This window comes from Theropithecus gelada, chromosome 13 (assembly GCF_003255815.1).
Source record: "Theropithecus gelada isolate Dixy chromosome 13, Tgel_1.0, whole genome shotgun sequence".
NCBI classification, from domain to species: Eukaryota; Metazoa; Chordata; class Mammalia; order Primates; family Cercopithecidae; genus Theropithecus; species Theropithecus gelada.
Window position 1 is genome coordinate 18,551,767 of NC_037681.1, and position 25,704 is coordinate 18,577,470.

Genomic DNA, 25,704 nt, shown 5'->3' on the forward strand with positions numbered 1-25,704 from the left:
TCTCTCTCTCTCTCTCTCTCTGTCTCTCTCTCTCTCTGTCTCTCTCTCTCTCTGTCTCTCTCTCTCTCTCTCTCTGTCTGTCTCTCTCTCTGTCTCTCTCTCTCTCTCTCTCTCTCTCTCTCTCTCTCTCTCTCTCTCTCTCTCTCTCTCTCTCTCTCTCTCTCTCTCTCTCTCTCTCTCTCTCTGTCTCGAGGGGTGGGGCAGAAGCAGTGATGGCCGGCAGGGCGTGGGTGCTGGGGGCCCTGTGGTCTTCGTTTGCATCTCCGTCCCATGGGGACCGTGTATCCCCTTCTCCCTCCACCCTGCAGTCAGGGGCAGGCTTCCCCGGAAAGGGACACTCTATTACCATTTGTCCTTGTAGCACTTGGACTCTGCCTAAGGCATGATCCTTCAAACGGGCAATTAGCTCACTCCTTTTGCCCAGTGGAGAGCTCTTTGTCATGACTGCCAAGCACAGGAAGAGTAAAGCGTATGCGGGTTTCAAACGAGGACAACATCGAGAGCAAGGTTATTTATTTATTTATTTATTATTTAGAAGTCCTGAGATCTGATAGAGCAAGGCTTAAAGGAACAGGCATCCAAGCACAGCCTGGAGTCTTTTCCAAGCTTTTATCTTATTGGTGTGTTCTTGTACAAACTAGAGTTTTCTCCCCAGGCCTGGGAGGTTCCTCTGCAACTTGCCCTGGGCCCCTCCCGGAGCCGGCCCTGCCTGGAGCTTGCAGTAACAACACCTGCGACCGTAGTACCAGCCCCCAGAGCTCATCTGAGTCGCATGGGCCTGAGAGGTGCCTTCCCTCCACCCTGCCTGCTGCTGCCGGTGTCTCTGCCAGAGGGGAACAGCGGGTGACAGGCCCGGAGACCCCATTCTGTTTCTCAGCTTCTGGTTTCCCTGATTTGCCAAATCCCTGATTTGGCATCTGCAGTGCCCTCCCCTGGACGGGGTGTCCCCAGCCAGAGTCGGTACTGAACAACCTGGAACTAAGCCACGAATTGTCACATACCTTGACCCTAATCACACACTTATGACCTTAGCCTAAGGGAATACACCGACTAAGAAAATATCCCTATAGGCAGATGCTTACAGCTGCTGCCGCAGACGTAGTTGGAGGTATCTGCCCAGCCCAGCCTCTCTGCTGCAGACAATTCCTGCACCCACACCCTTCCTCTGCCGAGAGGGTGGAACAAAGGTCATATTCCCTCCTCCAGCCTCAGACAATGGGACTAGGACACAACGGATGCACAGAGAGCCACTCAGGCCTCTGAACTGAGAGCCTCTTGAAGACGGGGTTGGGTGTTTCAACTCATGGTCACATGAGAAAGGCTGTTTTCAGCCTTGTGCCGGCTGATATGGGAACAGAAAGAGCCAGAACGGAGGGGACATGCAGAAAGAGGCACAAAGACCATGAAACTCCATGAGAAAATGGGAGGGGGAAGGTGGCTACCTCCTCAGGTCCCCTTCTGCGAGCCCCACGGGCTCTGTTTCCCTGAGATAGTTTGTGTTGCTAGCTTACAACACACCCTGTGTCAGCCCTGCAGAGCTGATTTACAGGTGTTCTCTTTTTCCCTTTATGAACAAAGAACCTTAAGACAGCTGTTTATTAGTAAAATGCGAACACTGAACATCACTTACATGCCCAGCTACAACGGACTAGTTAATAAACAACGGTGGAGCAGTAGCCTTCATAATGAAAAGCATGAAGAATAAACAGATAACGTGAATTTCTTTTGCGATAATCTGAAGTAAAAAGTGTAGAACATACGACTATGTAGAACTCTGGCGTTGGAAACAACCACCTGGTGGAGGGAAATAATGAGCCTGGTGTTTGCTGGGCACCTGCCGTGAGTCGGTGCTTGGCTCTGAAGCAGCTTTCAAGCCACCTGTGGGGTAGGCACTGTTAGATGCATTTTTAGAGGAGACTTGAAAAGGCGAAAAGACTTCCTCAGGATGGGGCAGCTGTTGAAGCTGGAGTACGGATGTTAGCAGAGGGAGGCAGAGCTTGGAGTCTTACTCATCTTGCAAACAAATGCTTTTGCAGGGACACCTGCCCTGGGGCCCAGACGAGCACTCGGGAGACCCTGCCAGCGCTATTTCAGACCTCATCGCCATCACCCTCAGCACACCACCGCGTCCACCGAATCCAAGCTCTCCCACGGCTGGCTGCTCTTACCACCTTCTCCGGTTAGCTTTTGCTCTGAAATCTTCCAAACCTGAGCAAGCACCTCAATGTCAGTTTTCATTAAGCAATTTCAGATAAAGGCAGTTTTCCTTAGACTTTTCTGAACTCAGAGCAGCTGACCCTAGAGGAAATGACTCACTGAGAGTTTTCAGGCTGCTCTGCTCCTGACCCTTTCTTTTCCACATCTTCAGCTCCACCCCCATCTAGCCCTTCTTCTGGAGAGGTCACTCCCTTCTTTCTGCCACAGCGTCCCCCAGGCCAAGGTAGGGACTGAAGCTGGTCGGTTACCTGGCAAGCTCCTGGCCGGTGAAGGAGCCCTGCCCGGACTCAGCCAGTCCTCTGGTCTCCATGGCGATCCCCGGCTGCGGCGCTGACGATGTCTCCTCGCCTGGCGAGTGGGCTCTAGGAAATCAGATATGCAGCAAGCGGGATTGATTTCAAGCCCATCCGCCTCTTGGACACAGCCAGGAGTGAGACGGTCAGATGTTCTGCTTGACAGGGAAAGCCACCCTCAGAGATCCTCATCCCAGGGGCTCCCCACTTCCCTTTGCCTCCTGCAGATGGATTCTGGCTTTTGGTATAAACGTGGCCTTTCCTTTACAGCAAGGAAGGCAGCTACTGTCCAGGGCTAGGTGAAGGGATGGGGAGGTGGCAGTACATGATGGCCTGGCCCTCATCAAAGCACTGGGTGGGGAGAGGTCCCGGGGCTTTGCCATTTCAAGCCAAAGCAGCTGCTTCCATAAAATGACTCCAGAACGAGGATTTTGGTTCCAACGCTTCTCGCCTACTGAATTTCATCTTCTGAGTCCAGATTGAATACCTGCTCCTTAGGGGTCTTCCTGAGCCTCCCTTCCTACTGCGTGTGCTGCAGCCACACTGCCTGGGCAGTTGTTCGTGGGCTTGTGTGGCAGCCTTCCTGGGAACCCACTGGTTAACACGAAGGCCCTGGAATATAGCACAGAACTGGCCTAGCCCTCCACATGCAGTTCAAATAATTTGTACAGTGCTTTCAAATGGGACTCCACTTCCCCTAGTCCCTTTTGCCAAACAGTAGGCTCTCTCTCCTGCAAGGCAGAGGTAAGGTGTGGTGACCCCCTTGTGCAATCCGTTGTGGAAAGTGTGATCCCAGAAAGGACAGGTGCCCGAAACTCCATACAAGCACCAGTCACACCAGCGGAGTCTGGTTGAATTGCCTGGAAAAAGACTAGGAATGTGTCTGGGAATATTTGCCTTTCTTTTAAACCCCCTTGGGCTGCAGTTTGATCAGCCTGATTAAAAGGCAGCCAGGCATTAGCCTCTAGGGATTTGCACTTCAGTCTATGAATCTTGAGGAGCCCAGGCAAGACAAATTAATTCTCTCACGTGACCTGTTCCAACCTCATTAGCCTTCTTAACAAGGAGGCAAGAATTAACACCAGGGAAAAGCTTCGGTCTCTCCCTGGTGATTGATTAGAAGTCAGAGTCCTTGAATCCCGGTGGCCGGGCTGCTGCTTCTCCTACAGATTCCTCCCTGCCTTCCCCAGCAGCAGGGAGCTCACTCCCGTGCCCCGGTCTGTCTGGGCCATCTCTTGACTGCCCCACCTGCCCACAGATTCTTCCCTCCCTCAGCCTCCCCACACTGAGGCTATGGTCTCTGCTGGAACCACAGGGAGTCGGGTAGCTTGATCTTCTACCTTCAATGACCAGAACCTGTGCAACTTGTGGGTTTGCAGGCCAGAACCCCCAGCTCACCCAGCCATTCCTCCTTGTGGTCAAGTCTCTTCCTTGTCATGGTCCTTCTCCCATGAGCAAGTTCCTGGCGTCTTGCTTGACTGGGCAGGGAGACTGAGACCACCCTGCTGTGACTGGAACCCACTCTGGGAAGCCTTTGTTGCTTTGTGTGTTTTGGGTGGTTTTTGATGGTCACCAGCTACCATCAGCGAAAACCCAAAGCAGTCCTGTAACACGGGCTGCTGCCAGCCAGAGGACCCCGGCTTGTGCATGTGCAACTGATTTTTTTGGAATTAAGTATTGGACCTTCCCATTGATCCGAGTCTCTCGATGTTTTGGAAGCCTTAGTGTGCAGAGAACACACTCACCTTTCCTTCCAACACCATTCTACTCACAAACACAATACACAAACTACATGCCATTGAGTGGCTCTTTACTGTATGCCAGCCACATACATTTTATCATCTCATCCACACAACAACCCTGTGAGAGAGGAAATGGAAATTCAGAAAGGTTAGGCAACTTCACTGAGGTCCCACAGCCAGGTGGTACAGCCGAGATTCCAATGTTATTCCATCCCATTTCAAAACCTGCTGTCATCCACGCCATGAAGCTGCCCTATATTTTCATATATGGCACAGATGAAAATGAAATTAAAAGCATGGCTGAGGACTGAGCCCTGTGGCGTGCCACTAGAGACATCGCTCTAATCCATACAGCTGCACCATAGGCATGGTTCTTTATTTTCAAACCATCTGATTGAATTCTCCCCTTCTACGCATAAGAAACCCGCTCTCGTCTCATTTGCGTACACGTGAAAGACCCTGTCAGAGGCCCTGCTGCAGTCCGGAAGCTACAATTCCCTTGCCCTCTTCATATTCTGTATACAATAAAGGTGGGATGCATGTTCCAATACACCTAGGTTGGTTGCAGGAGGAGGTGGCAGAGGTCCTTGGATCCGAGCAGATGGCATGGGGGTGGTGGTGTGGCAGCAGACAGCTGGGCGGGGGCCCTGTCACAGCCTGTGTGCCTGGAAGATCTGGAGGCAATCCCAAGGATGGAGGTGTTCTGCTGCCACCAGCAGCTCCTCAGGGAGCTCTCGGCACCAAGCAGTCGGCCCAGCGTTTTAGCGTAGTTTGGTTCCTGCTAATTGCATGAGGGCACATCCTGAGACCAGATTTATTTGCATTTGCGGCAAAGGAATTAGATGACATCAGAGCTGGTGGGTGGGTGAGGAGGGCAAACCCCATCCAGGATTGCAAAGCAGACCTGCAACCAGCAGCAGTGAGAGCTGTTGCATGTGGACGGGATCTGTGATACCCACTCAGGGGGAGGAGGCAGAGTGGAAAGGTGTCAGGTCCTGGTTGGAGTCTCTGCTCCAGCACCTGCAGGCTGAGTATTCTGTTGACTGGTCACTGACTCTCTCTGGGCTTAAGTTTCCTGATCTTCACAAAGCAAATAAAGCGAAAGTTGGCAATTTCATGTGGATTTCAGTGACCGGAAAGGCACAACTGTCCGTGAAGAACAGGGAGAGCCTTACATGATGCAAGTTCAAGTTCCAGGGGCCTGATGGGGGTGCCCGTTTCTTCCCTATGCCTTGCCCCACTTCCTTTTCTTTTTTTTTTTTTTTTTTGAGACGTTGAGATGGAGTCTCACTCTGTCGCCCAGGCTGGAGTGCAGTGACCAGATCTCAGCTCACTGCAAGCTCCGCCTCCCGGGTTTACGCCATTCTCTTGCCTCAACCTCCTGAGTAGCTGGGACTACAGGCGCCCGCTACCTCGCCCGGTTAGTTTTTTGTATTTTTTAGTAGAGATGGGGTTTCACCATGTTAGCCAGGATGGTCTCGATCTCCTGACCTCGTGATCCGCCCATCTCGGCCTCCCAAAGTGCTGGGATTACAGGCTTGACCACCACGCCCAGCCGCTCCACTTCCTTCTCAATGCCTGAAATTCTGTTAAATCAATGTCTTTCTTTTAGTTCCAGAGCTCTACCTGTGTTAAATGCCTGGGGGTGTTTACATAGTAAACCTCATTAATTACTTCTCCCAGAAACTGATTTTACCAGGCAGATGGAGGGGAGGTGGGAAGAGAGGAGAGGAACTGATGTCTGTGATGACATTTGGAGTCCCCAAGGACACACAGGTACCAAAAAAAGGGAGATACTTTGGCAACTAATGCAAGAATGGTAACTGGAGTCTCCCTGGGAAATGAGAGTCTTGGGGCCAGGCTCTGTCCTGCCTGTGGCTGGTGGAAGGGCCTGGGGCAGTGGCTTGACAGGACCTCAGTCTCTGTAGAATGAACAGACCAGGCCAGGACAACCCCGGAGCTTCCCTCCCACGTGTGGGTGGCTATTCTAAGATCCCACGTGGGGACGATGCCTTCCCAGGAAGAGGCCCCCCTGACGTTGGTAGCTGTCAAGAGCAAGAACAACTAGTAGAATGGAGAGAGCTGCTTTGAAAGACAACATAATTTTCACCTTGTAATGCCCAAGTTCTACGTTTATTTGCACAGAGGAATTAATGTTGGTAAGGTGAAGGTTTCTTGTCACTGGGCGAGGACAGGGGCTCCCACGAGAACTGGAACTGGAAATTAACTTTGCACTTGGTGAAGCATCTGACGTTTTCCAGCAAGATGGGTTTGGGGACGTGAGAGTAAACAGAGGTGGCCTTTCAGCACAAGGATGGGGAATATGACACTTGAGTTTCCCCCTTCTCAAGCCCTGAGGAACTTGAATGATTGTAACCCTCTGCTGCTGGCCGCATGTGGTGGGGACTGAAGCCAATGCAGTTTTAAGTCTTCAGTCCTGGAAAAGCGGGATGAAAATTGTTTTCTTCAGTAGTAATTGCTCTGGGCTCCACTCAGGGAGTAACACAAGAAAACCACTCTTCTGTCAGACACAAACCCCTGTGCCCCAAAGCTCATTCAAAACAGCTACACCAGGAGATGGATCCAGGATTTAAGGTGCCCTCAGTCCTAGCTGCAGTTCTTTGTAGCAGAGAATAGCCTGCTTCTATTGCCTTATCCTCACAGATATGCCAGACAGCTCTTAAATAATTGAGCCAACTAAGAAGAGCTAAGTAGAAAAGAAAAACTCAAACTTATTTTTGGTGTTTTCAGGGTGTAAAATGTTTTCATTCAAATGAAGTGTTTTCATGCTTCCTTATGACGTTCCACTATAAAAATAATTCCAATAACTTAAAAACTGGGCCTCCAATTTGGTGAAAAGACTTTGGGGCAGGGAAGTCTCAAGGGACAGAGACTTGGCTGTGCCTTCCTCTTGGGGGCAGTCAGCGAGGGGCCACACCCACACGCAGGTTCCCAGTGCAGCCTTCTTGATATCACTGAAGATAAAGAGTGATTAACATTCGTGTACCCCAATTCTCAATCATTTATCTCAAAAGTTTTCCAAAAGGACTGGAATTTCAAGACAAAGAGGTGTGGCTTGTCCAAACACCGTTTCTCTTGGTTCCAAAATAGTGATTTGAAACTTAAAACTTTTTACGTGGTAGGTGCCGGAGTCCTTTGTTCAAATCAGGTGGATAGACAGGTGCGGGGCTGGGCTGGGAAGCCGGGGAGGGGCTGGGCCCAGCCTCCATCCCTGAGGCTGCTGTACCCCATCCTGAGCACACATTGTCATTCCTTTGTGATTCCAAGGAACGTTCTGAAAATTGCTGGCTGGTTAAAGCCACTCTTGCCTCTGTAAGATAAATCATAGCTCTCTCATAAAGGAAGCGCTCTTTCTGTCTCTCATTTTGAAATCTCGGTGGTGTTTCCATGGGATACTGTGTTAATCTGTCAATTTACCATGCGAAGGGTAGGGCTGAGGCCTGAGTGGAGCTCAGTAAGCCTCAGCTGGCGGTCAGGCTGAGACAGCAGGGCTTGGACACGGGCAGGAAACGGGGCTATCTGAGGTCAAGGGGAAGAGACCAGAGAAGGCCCATAGGAAGAAGTAATCATTTCCAAGCCCGGGGTTGAGAGTCAATGGGCACTCAACCACACAGCAGGGGCCGTGCCGGGACCTCTGCATTCACCTCTGCTGTAACCTCCCCACAGCCCTAGGAGGCAACACCAGTACCGATTCATACTGCAGATGAGAAAACTGAGGCTTGGAGCCGTTGAGCAACTTTTCGTAGCAGGTCAGTTGCAGAGCCAGTGTTCAAACCCGGGCAGTCTGACCCAAAACCTGTGCTGTTAAACCATCATTCTGGTCACAGAAAGTGCAAAGGAAGGAGAAGGGAGGACCTTTTCTCACCCATGCAGACGACAAATAGCATTGTCGAAGGGCATCAGTTCAGAGCCGCTGACCATGTGGCTGATCCCTAGAGCATGCTGTGACCCTTGTCAACGTGCATTCCAGAGTGAGCCTGCAGGGAGTGTGCCGGAAGCCAGAGGCCGGTGACTGGTATTAGCGTGGCTTAACAAGCTAGCAATTCATTTAGCAAATGGTCATCTTCTAAGAGGCCTTGAAAGCCCTCTTGAACAGGCCACAGGTCAAGCTGGGCGTGGAGGTCACTGGCCAAAGCAGAGCCAGGGTGAGTCAGCAGGACCGCAGTGCTGTCAAGTCAAGCAGACATTGTGGGCAGGAGCCGCAGCAGCCTACAGACCAGGCCTGCCTTCTCCTGGGTGCCTAGTCCAGTGAATATCTCACTGGAAGGAGCCGGACTGAGATCCCATTACTGCCTTCTCTGCCTTAGGGAACCTGGAAACTCCATGAGATGCTTGGGTCATGCCCCACTCCAGGCAAGTGGGGTGCAAAGAGGAAAAGTTCCATTCTGCTTCAAAATCTTCCTGATCCTGACAGCCTCTGGTCCTTCTCCCAAGGTCTTGGGCCCAGGATTCTGTGCCCCATCGTTGGGCTCCTTCTGCCTGATGCCCTCTTTTGATACTCTCTTTGAAGCCCTCTTCACGGGGCTCTATTAGCTCACACATGGGAAATAAACTATTAAAACATACAAATATTTCAAGAGTGAATACAGTCCTAATAGCGTTCTTTGTTCTTTGAAATAAGGAGCAATGCCTTAATTTAGAGGACTAAGTCTCCAGTGGTAGGACACAGACATTGAAAAAGGGCTAGTTAGGATAAAGGTATTTGAGTAGGATGGAATTTTCTGATGCTTCTGAAGCTATATCACACTTCCTAGGACCCCAGCACAGAGTTAAATGGTTGGAGGAGATAAGTATCTGTTGGGATGCCCTGGGATCTTCCTTCCTTTGCCGAAATCTCAGAAGGTGGGGTTCAAGGGCTGTGTGGGTTTGCGTAATGGGGACTCAATCTCTTTGAAAATTATTGACCATCACTTATTAGCAGAGTTTGCTGCAGAGCTGGGATCAAGAACATAGATAGAGAAAAAACCAGATGTGCATTTGGGAGAGGAAGTGATGAACACAAATGAATGGAAGAAATGAGGCATGAGGGCCCAGTGCTGGGAGGTGGGGACTGACGGATGTTACTGCATTTTGGGGCCATCAGACTGTGTATTTAAGCTGCATAATTTTCAATTCTATATATGTAGGGTGAAAGTAACAGAAATATTGGAAAGAAAGTTACTCATGGTTCAACTCAGTCATCTCATTGAGAATTTAAGAAACATGGCCGGGTGCAGTGGCTCACGCCTGTAATCCCAGCACTTTGGGAGGCTGGGGCAGGTGGATCACCTGAGGTCAGGAGTTCGAGACCAGCCTGGCCAACATGGCGAAACCCCATCTCTCCTAAAAATACAAAAATTAGCAGGGTGTGGTGGCAGGTGCCTGTCATCTCAGCTACTAGGGAGGCTGAGGCAGGAGAATCACTTGAACCCAGTGAGCTGAGATTGCACTACTGCACTGCAGTCTGGGTGACAGGGTGGGACTCTGTCTCAAAAAACAAAAACGAGAAAACTAAAAACAAAGAAACATAAGGGTTTAGGTCCATGCACACTAAATAGGTCCCTTCTGATGTCTTCACTGTTATACCAGGAGCTTGGAAAAAATGCTGTTCCATTCTACAGGTGAAGAAATTGAGGCATGGAGAGGTTAAGTGCATTTTTCCAGGTCTGCTAGGAAGTTAGGAACAGGGCTTGAAGTAGAGCTCAAGGCCCCAGATTTCCATTTCCTACCTGCGTCAGGATGTCATTGGTGGGGCTGATGGCTTGGCTGACAAGGCACTACCCACTCCCTATACAGGCCCTGGGCATGGCCTGCCTCCAGACGCTCCCCTGGAAGCGAGGGCAGGGCATTGGATTCATGCTACATCCTTGGTGCCCAGCTCAGGCTGCAAACCCAGTTCAGTGGCTGGTGCACAGCAAGAGTCCAACACATTTTTGATGAATACATGGGAGAGTGTGTCAGTTTGAGGAAGTTCTTACAGTAAAATTTAGTCTGCTGCATTTGAATCTTCATTTTCTTATAGCAATTAAGTGACTAAACCTGCTTTTCCACATCTCTAAAACAATAATACAGACTAGTTTCTGGGGGTTGTGAGGATTAAGTGAGATGAAAAATGAAATTGGCAGTGCTGTGAATACCTCCCCTGCCCTCCGATCTGTGGTTGGCCAACGTGAAGGCATTCTTCCCCCATAGTCTAGATCCGCTGTGGAAACGACCAGAGCCAGGCATAAAACGAAAAGCCCATCTTACCTACTGAGGCCATTTTCAGCACGATCGAGATCTCGGTCTGAGGGCTTTACCCTGAGGTGGGTCCTGGAGGAGTGGGAGTATTGGGTGTTGATCTTGGCCATCTTCTTGGTTTGTCACATTTAGCCCCCCAGATGATTGCTGAAATGTGAACACAAAGCAGATACGTCATCAGGACGGGAAAGTAACTGCAAACCCAGCTCATCACGGACAAGGGCTACCGCACGCGGCCCCCCTGCAAGCCCTGGCAGGCACGCCCTCCGCTGTCTCTTGTAGATCCTGCAGCAGTGAGTTTTAGTTGGACATCTTCGGGCTCTTCTTTCTAGCCTGAGGCACAAAGTCTTTTACTTATTTGTTTCTGTTACCATGCTGACGAGCTGCTCAGAGTTAAGTGCTGAACGAGTGAATGAATAAATAAATGAATGGCCAAGTGGGAATGTGATATAAGAAGGTAAAGCCCTTATGATTCTCTGAGATAATGCAATGTCCCTCTTGACCCTTCTTTTCTTGTTTCCTTATTTTTATGTTAGAATTTGGCAGGTGTTTCCACTGCTCCCTCAAATCTTGCTTTAAGACAACACGTAAAGAAAGGACCATACGTGATGTTCAGAAAACCTTTATAATATAATGCTAAATCCAATATCACTTCATCTCATTAATCCTCACAATAACTTTGTGAGGTACTTATTATTTTTATTCCCATTTAATGATGAATAAACTGAGCCTCAGAGGTGTTAAGCAGCTTGTCCAATGAAAGATAGATCCCACCTGTCAATGTGGTACAATCCTTGTGAAATCGCCTTGAAAAATTGTAACTAAGGAAATTATGGCAGTGAAAGACATCAGACCTAACCAATTCCGTCTTGCTTCTAACCTCTAAACTGTCCTTATTCATTCCTAGGCGTAGGCTGAACTAGCCTTGGGGAGGAATTTAATTTATAATTTAAATTAAAGCCCTTACCCAAAGCTAAACTGTTTTTGTAAAACAAATGAAAGCCCACCAGCCACAAAGTTAGAATGAGAGGGGCTGGAATTCTAAATATTATCAGCCATTATTCCAGAGGTCCTAAGATTCGCAACTTCCCCAGTTACTATTAAAGGCAACATCTCTATTGTGAACCTAAGATCGGCCTTTTGAGATGTCTTTTCGGGTTTTCACGTTTCTAACAACGGGTGGCCACACCTTGACCTACCAACCAGTTCTGTGGCCCCCACCCAGTAACTGACTCAGCAGAACAGAACAGCGTCAACTCCCTATGATTTCATCCCTGAGCTAGCCAATCAGCACTTCCGATTCACTGGCCCCCCTACCCACCAAATTATCCTTAAAAACCCTGATCCTTGAGTTTTGGGGGAGGCTGATTTGAGTAATAATAAAACTCTGGTCTCCTGCACAGACAGCTCTGTGTCAAATACTTTTTCTCTATTGCAATTCCCCTGTCTTGGTAAGTTGGCTCTGTCTAGGCAGTGGGGAAGGTGAACTCCTTGGGCAGTTACACCTGTGCCAGAAATCAGGCCGTGAACATTTTCTCTTTGGCAAACATTGGAAGGTGCCTCTGGACTGAAAAGAAAGCCTACGTGGGAGCAGGGCTGGCGTGATTGGCCAGGTCCGTGATTTCTGGACAAGTCTTTCTGGAAGATGCATTTCTGAGGATGGTTTCTCTAAAACAGATTGGCACAGGCTCTCTTGAGCAGCCACATGGTTTAAATGTGTCAGATGTCAGTAGAGACCACTCCGGAGAAGGATGGCAATTTCTAGAAATAGCCCAGGGACTCACTCCAGGACTCAATTCCATATCCAAAGGAAGGTCGGAGACAGGAGCCATGGGTGTGGCCATGCACATCTGGCCAACCCTCTGCCAGTTATGAAAGGGCAGCCATAGGCTCAGCAGGGTCCCGACTTGTCTCTCATGTTTGAAAGTTTAAGTCTATGAGTTTAAATTTTCTAGTTTTCCCAATAGATCAAACATTGTTTTGATTTTTAAACACTTTATTCATTTATGCAACAAGGAGTGAGTTTCTGGCTGATCACAGGAGCTATAAAGAGAAATCGAATGAAGCCTGTTCTCAAGGATCTGACAGTGTGGTGGGGCAGGTGCTACAACAGGCTTTGCAGGTTGTGCCCAGGAGCTTGGGCCTTACCCTACCAAGCCCACTAGGAATGTGGTCAGATGTGTACAGGCCACTCTGGCTAGACCAGGGAGGATGTATTCAGGGAACATGAGCGGCTGTGAGGTGAGCAGCTAAAAAGTTGTCACAGTTTCTCAGGGGAGCAAGAACAGCTGCCTGAACTAGCTTTGTGGTGGTGAGAGCAAGTGGGTAGAATTGCCAGGACATGGCAATTTAGGTATAAGGGGTGGGGAGGAAGAGGTGCTGAACACGGTGTCCAAACAGCTGGTTTGATGGGGGGTGCTGCCTGCCCACTGAGGCAGGGAAATAGGAGAGAAGCAGGTTAGAGAAAGAGAATGATTCCAGTTTGAGGTGCCTGCAAAACTTTAGGACCAACATATGAAATTGTAATCTTCCATTAAAAGCAATAAATCTGGGGAGGGACCAAGGTGGCCGACCAGAAACAGCCGAGGTCAGAGGTTCTCACCAAGGAGAATGAAAATGGTGAGTGAATCCTGCACCAGCAACTGAGGTGTCCAGGTTCTCTCAGTGGGACTGACTAGGCAGGCCCACGGAGAGTGAGAAAAGCAGGGTGGAGCGCCTGCCCACCCGGGAGGGGCATGGGCCAAGCGGACCTCTGACTCTTGGCCAAAAGAGGCGGTGAGTGATTGTGCTGCCCTAACCGGGAAACTTCGCTTTCTCCATGGATCTGTGCTATCCGCAGATCAGGCGATTCCCTCGTGAGCCCCACACCACCAGGGCCTTGGGTCCCAAGCACAGAGCTGTGCAGATTCTTGGCGGCCGCTACACTGGAGACAGCCTAAGATTACTGAGCCCCTCCGGGGAAGGGTGGCCACCATCACCGGAGCTCCAGTCTGCCATTTTCCCCTGCTGGTGTCGTGGAGACTGGGCAGTTTGGACCCGTGAGGAATTCCCCACAGCACACCACAGTGGCTGTGGCAGACTGTGGCCAGACTGCCTCTTTAGGCTAAACCAAGACCCATCCCACCTCACCAGGCAGGGCCTCCCCACTGGAATTTCAGCAACTCCAGCCAGGGGCTGGATGTCCCTGGGTTGGAGCCCCTCGGGAGGAAGGGCAGCTGCGGTATCCACAGAAGAGTGGACTTAGTCTCTCCCCTGGCTGGCTCTGAGGAATCAGGGCTGTCTGGATGAGTGGGATCCCCCACAAGTGCAGGGCACGCCCTCTGCTAAGAGTCAGCCAGAGTGCTTTGTTAAGTGGGTCCCTGATCCTGTGCTTCCTGACTGGGTGAGACCCCTCAACAGGGCTCAGCAGAAACCTTATATGGTCACATTCTTGCTGGCATCAGGTCAGTGCCCCTTTGAGAGGGAGCTCCCAGATGGAGGAGCGGGCAGCTGTCTTTGCTGTTCTGCAGCCTCCACTGGTAACACCTCCAGGGGCAGGAGGGACCCAGGTGAATAGGGTCTGGATTGGACCCCCAGGAAACTGCAGCAACCCTACAGAAGAGGGGCCTAACTGTTAAAAGAAAAATAAACAAAGCAACAACAGCAACAGCATCAACTAAAAAGTTCCCACAAAAATCCCATCCAAATGTCAGCAGCCTCAAAGACCAAAACAAGATAAACCCACAAAGATGAGAAAGGATCAGCCAAAAAATGCTGAAAACTCAAAAAACCTTTTTGCCTTTTCTCCTCCAAATGATCACAACATGTCAACAGCAAGGGCACAGAACCGGGCTGAGGCTGAGATGGGTGAACTGACAGAAGGAGGCTTCAGAAAGTGGGTAATAACAAACTTCGCTGAGCTAAAGGAGCACGTTTTAACCTGATGCAAAGAAGCTAAGAACCATATAAAACATTACAGGAGCTCTTAACCAGAATAACCAGTTGAGAGAGGAACATAAATGACCTGATGCTGCTGAAAAACAGAACACGAGAACTTCACAAGTATCAATAGCCAAATAGACCAAGCAGAGGAAAGAATTTCAGAGCTTGAAGACTATCTTGCTGAAATAAGACAGGCGGACAAGATGAGAGGAAATAAAAGGGAAAAAGAATAAACAAAACCTCTGAGAACTATAGGATTATGTAAAAAGACTGAACCTATGACTGATTGGGGTACCTGAAAGAGATGGGTAGAATGGAACCAAGTCAGAAAACACCTTTCAGGATATCATCCAGGAGAACCTCCCCAACCTAACAAGACAGGCCAACATTCAAATTCAGGAACTCCAGAGAACTCCAATAAGGAGCTCCATGAGAAGATCAACCCCAAGATACATAATCATCAGATTCTCCAAGATCGAAATGAAGGAAAAAATGTTAAGGGCAGGGATTACAGGCATGCGCCACCACGCCGAGCTAATTTTTGTATTTTTAGTAGAGACGGGGTTTCACCATGTTGGCCAGACTGGTCTCGAACTCCTAACTTCAAGTGATCTGCCTGCCTTAGCCTCCCAAAGTGTTGGGATTATAGGAGTGAGCCACCAGACCTCAGTAGGCTGAGGCAGGACAGTCATTTGAACCTGGGAGGTGGAGATTGCAGTAAGCTGAGATTGCACCACTGCACTCCAGCCTACGTGACAGAGCAGGACTCTGTCTAAAAAAAAAAAAATGTTAAGGGCAGCCAGAGAGAAAGGCCAGGTCACCTACAAAGGAAAGCCCATCAGACTAACAGTGTACCTCTCAGCAGAAACCCTACAAGCCAGAAGAGATTGGGGGGCCAATATTCAATACTCTTAAAGAAAAGAATTTGCAACCCAGAATTTCCTATCTGGCCAAACTAAACTTCATGAGCAAAGGAGAAATAAAATCCTTTTCAGACAAGTAAATGCTGAGGGGATTCATCAGCACCAGGCCTTGCAGGAGCTCCTAAAGGAAACACTAACTATGGAAAGGAAAAACTGTTATTAGCCACTACGAAAATACACTGAAATACAAAGACCAACGACATTAGGAAGCAACTACCTCAATAAGCCTGCAAAATAACCTGCTGACATCATGATGACAGGATCAAATTCATACATAACTATATTAACCTTAAATGTAAATGGGCTAAATGTCCCCATTAAAAGACACAGAATGGCAAGCTTGATAAAGAGTCAAGACCTATCAGTGTGCTGTATTCAAGAAACCCATCTCAGGTGCAAAGACACAAATGGGCTCAAAATAAAGGGGTGGGGGAAAATTTACGAAGCAAATGGAAAGGAGAAAAAAGCATGGGTTGCAATCCTAGTATCTGACAAAACAGACTTTATTTATTTATTTATTTTTGAGATGGAATCTTGCTCTGTTGCCCAGGCTGGAATGCAGTGGTGCGATCTCGGGTCACTGCAACCTCTACCTCCTGGGTTCAAGTGATTCTCCTGCCTCAGTCTCCCTAGTAGCTGGGATAACACGCCCACCTTGCCCTTCCAAAGTGCTGGGATTACAGGCATGAGCCACCATGCCCAGCCTGATAAAACAAACTTTAAAGTAACAAAGATAAAAAAGACAAAGGAGGGCATTACATAATGGTAAAAGTATCAATTCGACATGAAGAGCTAACTATTTTAAATATATATGCATCCAATAGAGGAACACCTAGGTTCATAAAACAAGTTCTTAGAGACCTATAAAGAGATGTAGACTCCCACACAATAGCAGTGGGAGACTTTAACACCCCACTGTCAGTATTAGACAGATCATTGAGACAGAAAATCAACAAGGATATTCAGGACTTGAACTCAGCTCTGAATCAAGACCTGACAGATATCTACAGAACTCTCCACCCCAAAACAACAGAGTGCCACATGGCACTTACTCTAAAATCGATCACATAATTGGAAGCAAAACATTCCTCAGCAGATGCAAAAGGACTGAAATAATAATAGTCTCTCAGACCACAGCGCAATCAAATTAGAACTCAATATTAAGAAACTCAAAACCACAGAAGTACATGGAAATTGAAAACCATGCTCCTGAATGACTCCTGGGTAAACAGTGAAATTAAGCCAGAAATCAAGAAGTTCTTTGAAACCAATGAGAACAAAGAGAAAACATACCAGAATCGCTGGGACCCAGCTACAGCAGTGTTAAGAGGGAAATTTATATCATTAAATGCCCACATTGCAAAGCTAGAAAGATCTCAGATTGACACCCTAACATCACAACTAAAAGAACCAAGAGCAAACAAACCCCAAAGCTAGCAAAAGACAAGAAATAACTACGATCAGAGTGGAATTGAAGGAGATAGAGATACACACACACACAAAAACCTTCAAAAAAAATCAGTGAATCCAGAAGCTAGTTTTTTGAAAAAAATTAATGAAGTAGATAGATTACTAGCTAGACTAACAAAGAAGAAAAGAGAGAAGAATCAAATAGACACAATAAAAAATGATAAAGGGGATATCACCACTAACCCCACAGAAATACAAACAACCATTGGAGAATACTATAAACACCTCTATGCAAATCAACTAGAAAATCTAGAAGAAATGGATAAATTCCTGGACACATATACCCTCCCAAGACTGAACCAGAAAGAAGTTGAATCCCTGAATAGACTAACAGGTTCTGAAATTGAGGTGGTAATAAATAGCCTACTAACCAAAGAAAGCCCAGGACCAGATGGATTTACAGCTGAATTCTACACAGATACAAAGAGGAGCTGGTACCATTTCTTCTGAAACTATTCCAAGCAATTTAAAAGGAAGGACTCCTCCCTAACTCATTTTATGAGGCCAGCATCATCCTGATACCAAAACCTGGCAGAGATACAACAACAACAACAACAATTTAGGTCAATATCCCTGATAAACATCGATGCAAAAATCCTCAATAAAATACTGGCAAACTGAATCCAGCAGCATATCAAACAGCTTGTTCATCGCAATTAAGTCAACTTCATTCCTGGGATGCAAGCCTGGTTCAACATATGCAAATCAATAAATATAATTAATCACATAAACAAAACTAAAGACAAAAAACCACATGATTATCTCAATAGATGCAGAAAAGACCTTCAACAAAATTCAACATCACTTCCTATTAAAAACTCTCAATAAACTAGGTACTGATGGAACATACATCAAAATAATAAGTCATTTATGACAAACCCACATCCAATATCATCCTGAATGGGCAAAAACTGGAAGCATTCCCCTTGAAAACTGGCACAAGATAAGGATGCTTTCTAGATCCTATATCTAGAAAACCCCATCATCTCAGTCCAAAAGCTTCTTAAGCTGATAAGCAACTTCAGCAAAGTGTCGGGATACAAAAATCACAAGCATTCCTATACACCAACAATAGACAAGCAAAGAGCTAAATAATGAATGAATTCCTGCTCAAAATTGCTACAAAGAGAGTCAGATACTTAGGAATATAGCTAATAAGGCAAGTGAAGGATGTCTTCAAGGAGAACTACAAACCACTGCTCAAAGAAATCAGAGAGGACACAAACAAATGGAAAAACATTCCATGCTCATGGATGGAAAAAAATCGTTATCATGAAAATGGCCATACTTCCCAAAGTAATTTATAGATTCAATGCTATTCCCATTAAACTACCATTGACATTCTTCACAGAATTAGAAAAAAAACTACTTTAAAATTCATATGGAAACAAAAAAGGGCTTGTATAGCCAAGACAATCCTAAGCAAAAAGAACAAAGCTGGAGGCATCATGGTACCCAGCTTCAAACTATGCTACAAGACTACAGTAACCAAAACAGCATGGCACCAATACAAAAATAGATATATAGACCAATGGAACAGAATAGAGAACTCAGAAATAAGACCACACATCTACAACCATCTGATCTTTAACAAATCTGACCAAAGCAAGTAATGGGGAAAGGATTCCCTATTTAATAAATGGTACTGGGAGAACTGGCTAGCCATATGCAGAAAATTGAAACTGGACCCCTTCCTTACACCTTTTACAAAAATTAACTCAAGATGGATTAGAGACTTAAATGTAGAACCCAAAACCTTAAAAACCCTAGAAGAAAATCTAGGCAATACCATTCAAGACAGGCATGGGCAAAAACTTCATGATGAAAATGTCAAAAGCAATTGCAACAGAAGCAAAAATTGACAAATGGGATCTAATTAATTTAAGTTGCTTCTGCACAGCAAAAGAAACTATCATCAAAGTGAACAGACAACCTACAGAATGGGAGAAAATTTTTGCAATCTATCCATCTGACCAAGGTCTAACATCCAGCATCTATAGGGAACTTAAACGAATTTACAAGAAAAAAACAACCCCATTAAAAAGTGGGCAGGCTGGGCATGGTGGTTCACATTTGTAACCCCAGCATTTTGGGAGGCCAAGGCAGGCAGATCATCTGAGGTCAGGAGTTCGAGACCAGCCTGACCAATATGATGAAATCCCATCTCTACTAAAAATATAAAAAATTAGCTGGGCATGGTGGCAGGCACCTGTAATCCCAGCTACTTGGGAGGCTGAGGTAGGAGAATCTCTTGAACCTGGGAGGCAGAGGTTGCAGTGAGCTGAGATTGTGCTATTGCACTCCAGCCTGGGCAACAAGAGTGAAACTGCCTCAAAAAAAAAAAAAAAAAAAAAAAAAAGTGGGCAAAGGGCATGAAAAGACACTTCTCAAAAGAAGACATTTATGTGGCTAACAAAAATATGAAAAAAAGCTCATCGTCACTGATCATTAGAGAAATGCAAATCAAAACCACAATGATATACCATCTCATGCCAGTCAGAATGGTGATTATTAAAAAGTCAGATGCTTGTGGGACTGTGGAGAAACAGGAATGCTTTTACACTGTTGGTGGGAGCGTAAGTTAGTTGAACCGTTGTGGAAGACAGTGTGGCGATTCCTCAAAGACCCGGAACCAGAAATACCACTTGACCCAGTAATCCCATTACTGGTTATATACTCAAAGGAATAGAAATTATTCTGTTATAAAGATACATGCATGCATATGTTCATTGTGGCACTATTCACAATAGTAATGACATGGAATCAACCCAAATGCCCATCAATGACAGACTGGATAAAGAAAATGTGGTACATATATACCATGGAACACTAAGCAGCCATAAAAAGGAATGAGATCATGTCCTTTGCAGGGACATGGATGGAGCAGGAGGCCATTATCCTCTGCAAACTAACTTGGGAACAGAAAACCAAACACTGCATGTTCTCCTCACTTATAAGTGGGAGCTGAACAATGAGAACACGTGGACACAGGGAGGGGAATAACAACACACACTGGGGCCTCTCCAGGGGTGATGGGGAAGGAGAGCATCATAATAAATAGCTAATGCATGCTGGGCTTAATACCTAGGGATGGGTTGATAGATGCAGCAAACCACCATGGCACACATTTACCTATGTAACAAACCTGCATGTCCTGCACATGTACCCCAGAACTAAAAATAAAATAAAATAAAAATAATACACATATTCCTATGTGTTATCCAAATAGCACTGCCAAGCAATATAGTAGTAGTTAAAATATTTTGAAATCTGATTATATTCCAGTCAATGTACTAAGTTTTTTACATCATTATTTATTCTAACATGTGACTCTCTGAGGTGGATGCTATTAGTGTCCTCAATTGCATAGATGAGGAAATGGAGGCTTATAACAGGTTATGTAACTTTCCAAAGAATGTGTGAGGTGCAGAAGCCACATTAGAACTCAGGCGTATTTAACTCAATCTATGCAGACTTTGGCCAAATCCTTGTCTCCCACCTCCCTCTGGCCTCATGATTTTCAATACTTTAAAATGGAATGTTTATACGTTTTTAGGTAAAAAAGCAATAAATCCAATTTGAAATTGTCCATTCAACACTTTTTAATTGAGCACTTACTATGTGCCAGGCAATATGCTAGAAGCTGGGGACTTACTAGAGAGCTATATGCAGCTCTGTCCTCCAGGAGCTGACAGTCAAGCGGGGTGCAGAGCGAGTCTCAAAGAAGTTTGGGACTATGTGGAAAAACTATCAAATTACTCTTCTTTGTACATTTCCAGGCAAATTACACCAAATAAAGTGCATTGTCTCCAGCTTGTGCCCCTTCCCTCTGCCCCCTCAGCTGCATTCTCTATCCTGGGCACAAACTCTGGTCCCACCGCCATGGCATGGAGGCAGTACCTCTGTCCTCTCATAGACCTGCCTCCTGCTGAGGGCCACTAGGTGCCAGGCACAGGTGGGTGCTGTGCAACACTTCCTTAATCCTCACAGCAGCCCCCCTCTCTCTCTTACAAATGAAGAAACTGGACAGGTGAGTCATTTCCCTAAGGTTGCTGCTGAGGACCGGAGCCAGGATTGACTAAAAATCTGTCTGACTCCACAACCTGAGAGTGCAAAGTCATTGAGGGAGCTGGTATTGCCTTTAGGCTTGGGTAGGAGGGGTCTCTGCTTTAAATGACCCCATGCTGGCCCTCCTCCAGCCACACCCCTCCCAAAGGGTCGAGAAGCCCATAGGGTCAAGGGGCCATGCCCACCGGGAACCCTGCCCCTGCTCTAGCAATGGTGTGAGTGCCCAGGACTCTCAGATTCTCTGTCCAAGAGGCTCTGAACTGGTTCTAGAGCCTGCCTGGGACTCTTCCTGGTCCATCTTCCTGAGTGCACCAGCTTGCACTGCCCTAGGCCCAAGGAGCAGCCGTTTGTCGGGGATGGGGGAGACACAGCCTGGAGACGTGGGCAGGGCGTCCACAGGAGGGTGTGCAGGGCCTCCTGTGCAAGGCCCCTTTGACATGGCCTGGACCTAGGGCTGGGGAGAGAAGGGGGCAGGTCAGGGGCAGGGAACCAGAGACCAGCTCTCCTCACGACTTCCTGCTCTCAGGCTCAACTCCAAGGGGCCTGAGTACTCTCGGTTTGAACCTGGCCTCCAGGTTGTGATGCAGTGTATTTGCCAGGTTAGGAGGGTGGGTACATTTGATTTGACAGTGTGCTATCTTGGTCCATGTAATGGTCATCTCTGGTCCTCTACCTCACGTCCGTCCTGCCCACCTTTCAGTCCAGCCATTGCTATGGCAACCAGCTGCATGCTGGGTAACCCATGTATTTTGCCTCAGTGACACTGCAGATTCTAGGGCCTTCTGCCTTGGGGGCTTCCTTACTTCCCCCAGGAAGCACTTGCCGAGACCACATCACCCTTCTGATGCATGTGCAAACGCTGGACGGGTAACACCCTTGGGGCAACGCTGGACCAATAGCAGCAGGAGCCTGAGGGAATATACTCTTCCATCCCTCAGGAAGATGGTTCTGAGACACTTTCTACCTGGCTCCTTGGAGAACCCCTTGTTGCCCAGAGTGGCGATTAGTTTGATAATGGACATCTGGGTTGGCTTGTCCTTATTCCCTTTTGCCCTCTCCAAGACCCCTACTCCTGTTCCTTAGAATCACTCCCCAAATAAACTGCCTGCCTGCATGCCCTGTTCAAGGCTCTGTTTTGGAGGGCAGTGAGTATCACTGCTAAGAGAATCTTTAACTTTTAGATATCTGGGCTACGGTAAGTCATTTGTACTCTTGACCCAAGTCCCTCAAGGTTTAGGAGTGAGCCAACTTTCCCTTTTAATTCTCTGTTCTTTATCCAGGAGAACGATGGTTGGAGTAGGACAGGGCAAAATGTACATCAAGAAAGGGAAATGTAAGTTTAAGATAACTCAGATCTTTTTTCCCTATTGTCTCATAACTGTCATAAATGGTTGTCTTTGAAAAAATACATTAAAAAATCAGGATCCAAATAAGGAACCAATCTTGTTGATTGGTTGATATATCTTCTTGGTATTTTTACCTGTAAAGTTTTTCTCTTTGTGTAGAAATTTAATTATTTGTCCAATGGCGTTTACTACAGTATGAATTTTTGCTGATTCCAACCCTAAAATGTTACCTTGTACTGGTAGTTGTACCCAGAGTCTTGGTCAATTTATTAATTTTTTTTGCATGACAATTTCATAGGGGATTCTTTGTTCTTCCATCAGAAGGCACATAAGATCTCATTGTATTTCTTTGGGTGATGTTAGCAGCCGTTGATGATCATTTGCTAGCTCCATCAATTCATTAGAGGTTGTAAGTTGGTGGTATTCTATCATTCCTTCCTCAATTAGCTGAAATATTTTTAAAAGAAAAAATTTTACTCTGAATTATTTGATTGGTCAATTCCTATAGGAAAGGCTGAATAAACACTTAATTATTTCCCTGTATTTATCAGTTTTTGAGTCATGACGTCTTAAGAGATTACCCAACCACTGCATGTGTTTTCACATCTGGCCCTGCCTTGATGAACTCTTTGTGAGTAGAACTCACAAACGAGATCACGAAACCACAATCAGTGATCCTGGGGCTCTGCGGACAATGAAAGCTGCCATCTAGCCAGGGACCCCTGAGTGCGAGGCACTTTCATGTCCCTCACGCATGAATCCTCAGGGACCCCAAGAGGGAATAGTGATGCTCATCCTGCAGATGAGGAAATGGACCCCTGGGCCTGTCTCACTCCAAAATCCACATTATGGCTTGTTCTGTTTATCACAGGCACTGTGGGAGATTGGAAATGCACAAATGCAATTTTAATTTTCAAACATAGCAAGAAGATGCATTCTGCCAACTATGAAGGTGACCTTGAAGTAGATCCCAGGCATGAGTCTAGGAGTGGTTTTTGAGCATCTCTCAAATGAATGCGTATTTTCTAGGACCTAACTGGAGAGCTAAGAACATGCCATTTCAGACAATTTCCATTTTCTTTATAACATGACTAAATCTAGCATGTCCCCCTGCCACCAGCCCCCTTACTGACTCCTTGCCAATGATGTCCCAGGCACTGTACCTGGTCCTGAGAGTTACGAAGATGAGGAAGACAGGTCTCTGCCATTAAGAGCATAACATTTGCATGGGGGACACAGGCATGTTAAACAGTGAGGGTAAGGTAGTGCAAGTGGTGTAGAAATACAGGTAGAGGCATGATGGGGTGCAATGCAGGATGGGGAGGAAATCCTTAATTCCGCCTTAGGGAACATCAAGGAGACTTCCCAGGTGAGAAGCCATCACATTGACTTAGCGACTTAGCACTATCCAACATTTACCATTACAGTGTTACATGTGCCATTTGCAATCACACTTTGCTGTGCCCTTCAAGGATTCAATTGTGACTTTTGCACTCCAGTGCTCATCCTGGACTCTCTCCACGGTCACTCGTCTGGATGTCTGAGTAGCCAGGCATTTAACACAGCTCACTGTATTCCAGTTATTCTTGTACTTTTCTTGTTCCTTTACTCCAAAAGGCTTAAAGGCAAGAACTATCTCCTTTTACCTAAAAAATACTTTATTCTTCAAACACCCGGCACATACACATAGTAGGTAGTAGAACGTGTGGTATTAATGGAGGAATTGGTGAGTAATCATCATGACCACACTGATAATAACAGCCACATATTTATTGTTTAATCTTTGCCTGTTACTGTTCTGATAATTTTAGGTGCATATTTACTCATTTGATCCTCACAGTGATTGTGTGAATGAGTCACACTGAAAATTTCCATCCCACTTACAATTTATGAATGGGAATTTATAAATGGGAATTTATGAGAGATCAAACATACTGTAAAGGAGGGCAAAACATGTCGAGCCCCTTGCTGTAGATTGAACGTGCTTCCGAAAGAAAACCTTGCTCCCCACTCACGATGACTAACTAACCCCTTACACAGTTTGTTTGTTCTCTGTCTTCTTTTTTGTTATGGCTTGAACATCAAAACTAATCCTGGTCCGATTTGAGTGGTTTGAAACATTACCATTTTCCAAGTGTGAATGCGGCTGTCAATGGAGAGACAACAGAGAGGGGTCCATAGTCCTGTATGGATGCGCCACAAGTCCACTGGAGGTCGTTCTGAATGATCATCATCCTTGGGGAGGAGACTCTATTCAGCCAGGGTTTGGCAGATCCAATTAGTGAGGTGCCAAGTGTGGACACGAGCCATGGCAAACAAGCCAAAATCTCAATCAGGACAGAGCACAGAGTCCTGATGGACAGGCATACTCAGCCCAGGCCACTGTTTTCTCTGGCAGAGACTGACCACTGGGGTCTTTGATCTTCTCAGAAGTAATCTTCTCAGATTCTGTCTGAGTCTGATTCGTTTCAGTCCCCAAAACTCAACCTTCTCAGCATCACCCCGGACAAATGCACTCAGCAAGTTATCAGTAAATGTGAGGCTGGACAGGCTCACTTCGTCAAATTAAACTCCAAAGGTAAGTCAAGAACTCCCCCAGGGTCTACATACCTTGAAACTTTTCTAAAACACGTTTCCAAAACACTCTTCCTTTCCCTTCTGCCCCCATCCCGCTTGAGAACTGCAGGGTGGAAGGGAAATTCTCCAATGTTGAAGCACTTAATTACCCTAAGACCCGTGAACCACCCCACAGAGCTGACGCAGGCCCCACACTGACATTCCTACGGCCGGCGAAGAGGCCTGGTGATTTGAAGCAAAGCCCTAGGCTTATGGAGAGAGAAAACCCTGAGTGAAATATCTTTTGTTTGACTCAAATCACATTTGAAAGGCAGTATAAGGGGTCAAGGGCACTGGCCTGAGGGAAAGGAGAGATGGCTTCTCTTCCCAGCTTAGCCTCCAATGTGGGTAAGTGACCAGCACTTTAATTTCTTCATCTAATCATAGAAATGGCCTTATTTAAAATGAAATCATCCACAAAACCCTGATGCATAAAGCATTTACTTATCGTATTTTATTTAAAAGTATTTGATAACTTTGATAAAGACAATTAGTGGGGCACAATTTAATTTTGGCCATGATGGTCAATATATTAAAGTTTGGTACAGAAGACATGTCAGTGCTATCTTTATATTTTTGAGTTTTAAAAATATTTAAATATACCTTTTAAAAAACTTAAAATGTGTGCAGAACATCTTAAGACACTCTGTGGAACAGAGTTGAAAATCATGGGCCGAGTTGATTATTAAAAGTCCTTCAATTCTAGAAGTTCCATGATGGATCAAAGCACTACATGCAAATATTACACCTGAGGGTCCTCTTATATTTTATGTGTGAATGTGAACCTATGTGGAGAAAATAGAAACATTCCAGAGCTTCAAAAACAGAAAGGAAAACTACATAATGTTAATATTTTTGGAAACTGTAT

At 46.4% G+C, this 25,704-nt stretch overlaps 1 protein-coding gene across 2 annotated transcripts in view; it reads right to left on the bottom strand.

Annotated features, from left to right (window-relative positions):
* The window catches only part of CNGA3 (cyclic nucleotide gated channel alpha 3), a 68,408-nt gene that overhangs the window by 33,547 nt on the left and 9,157 nt on the right, over nt 1-25,704 (bottom strand). For both annotated transcript variants that reach the window (XM_025354502.1, XM_025354500.1), the window contains exons 2-3: nt 10,502-10,639; nt 2,466-2,579 (exon numbers count right to left, since the gene is read on the bottom strand). In XM_025354502.1, the coding sequence (XP_025210287.1) occupies nt 2,466-2,579; nt 10,502-10,602 (215 nt within the window). In that variant the 5' untranslated portion in view covers nt 10,603-10,639. The remainder of the gene's footprint in view (nt 1-2,465; nt 2,580-10,501; nt 10,640-25,704) is intronic.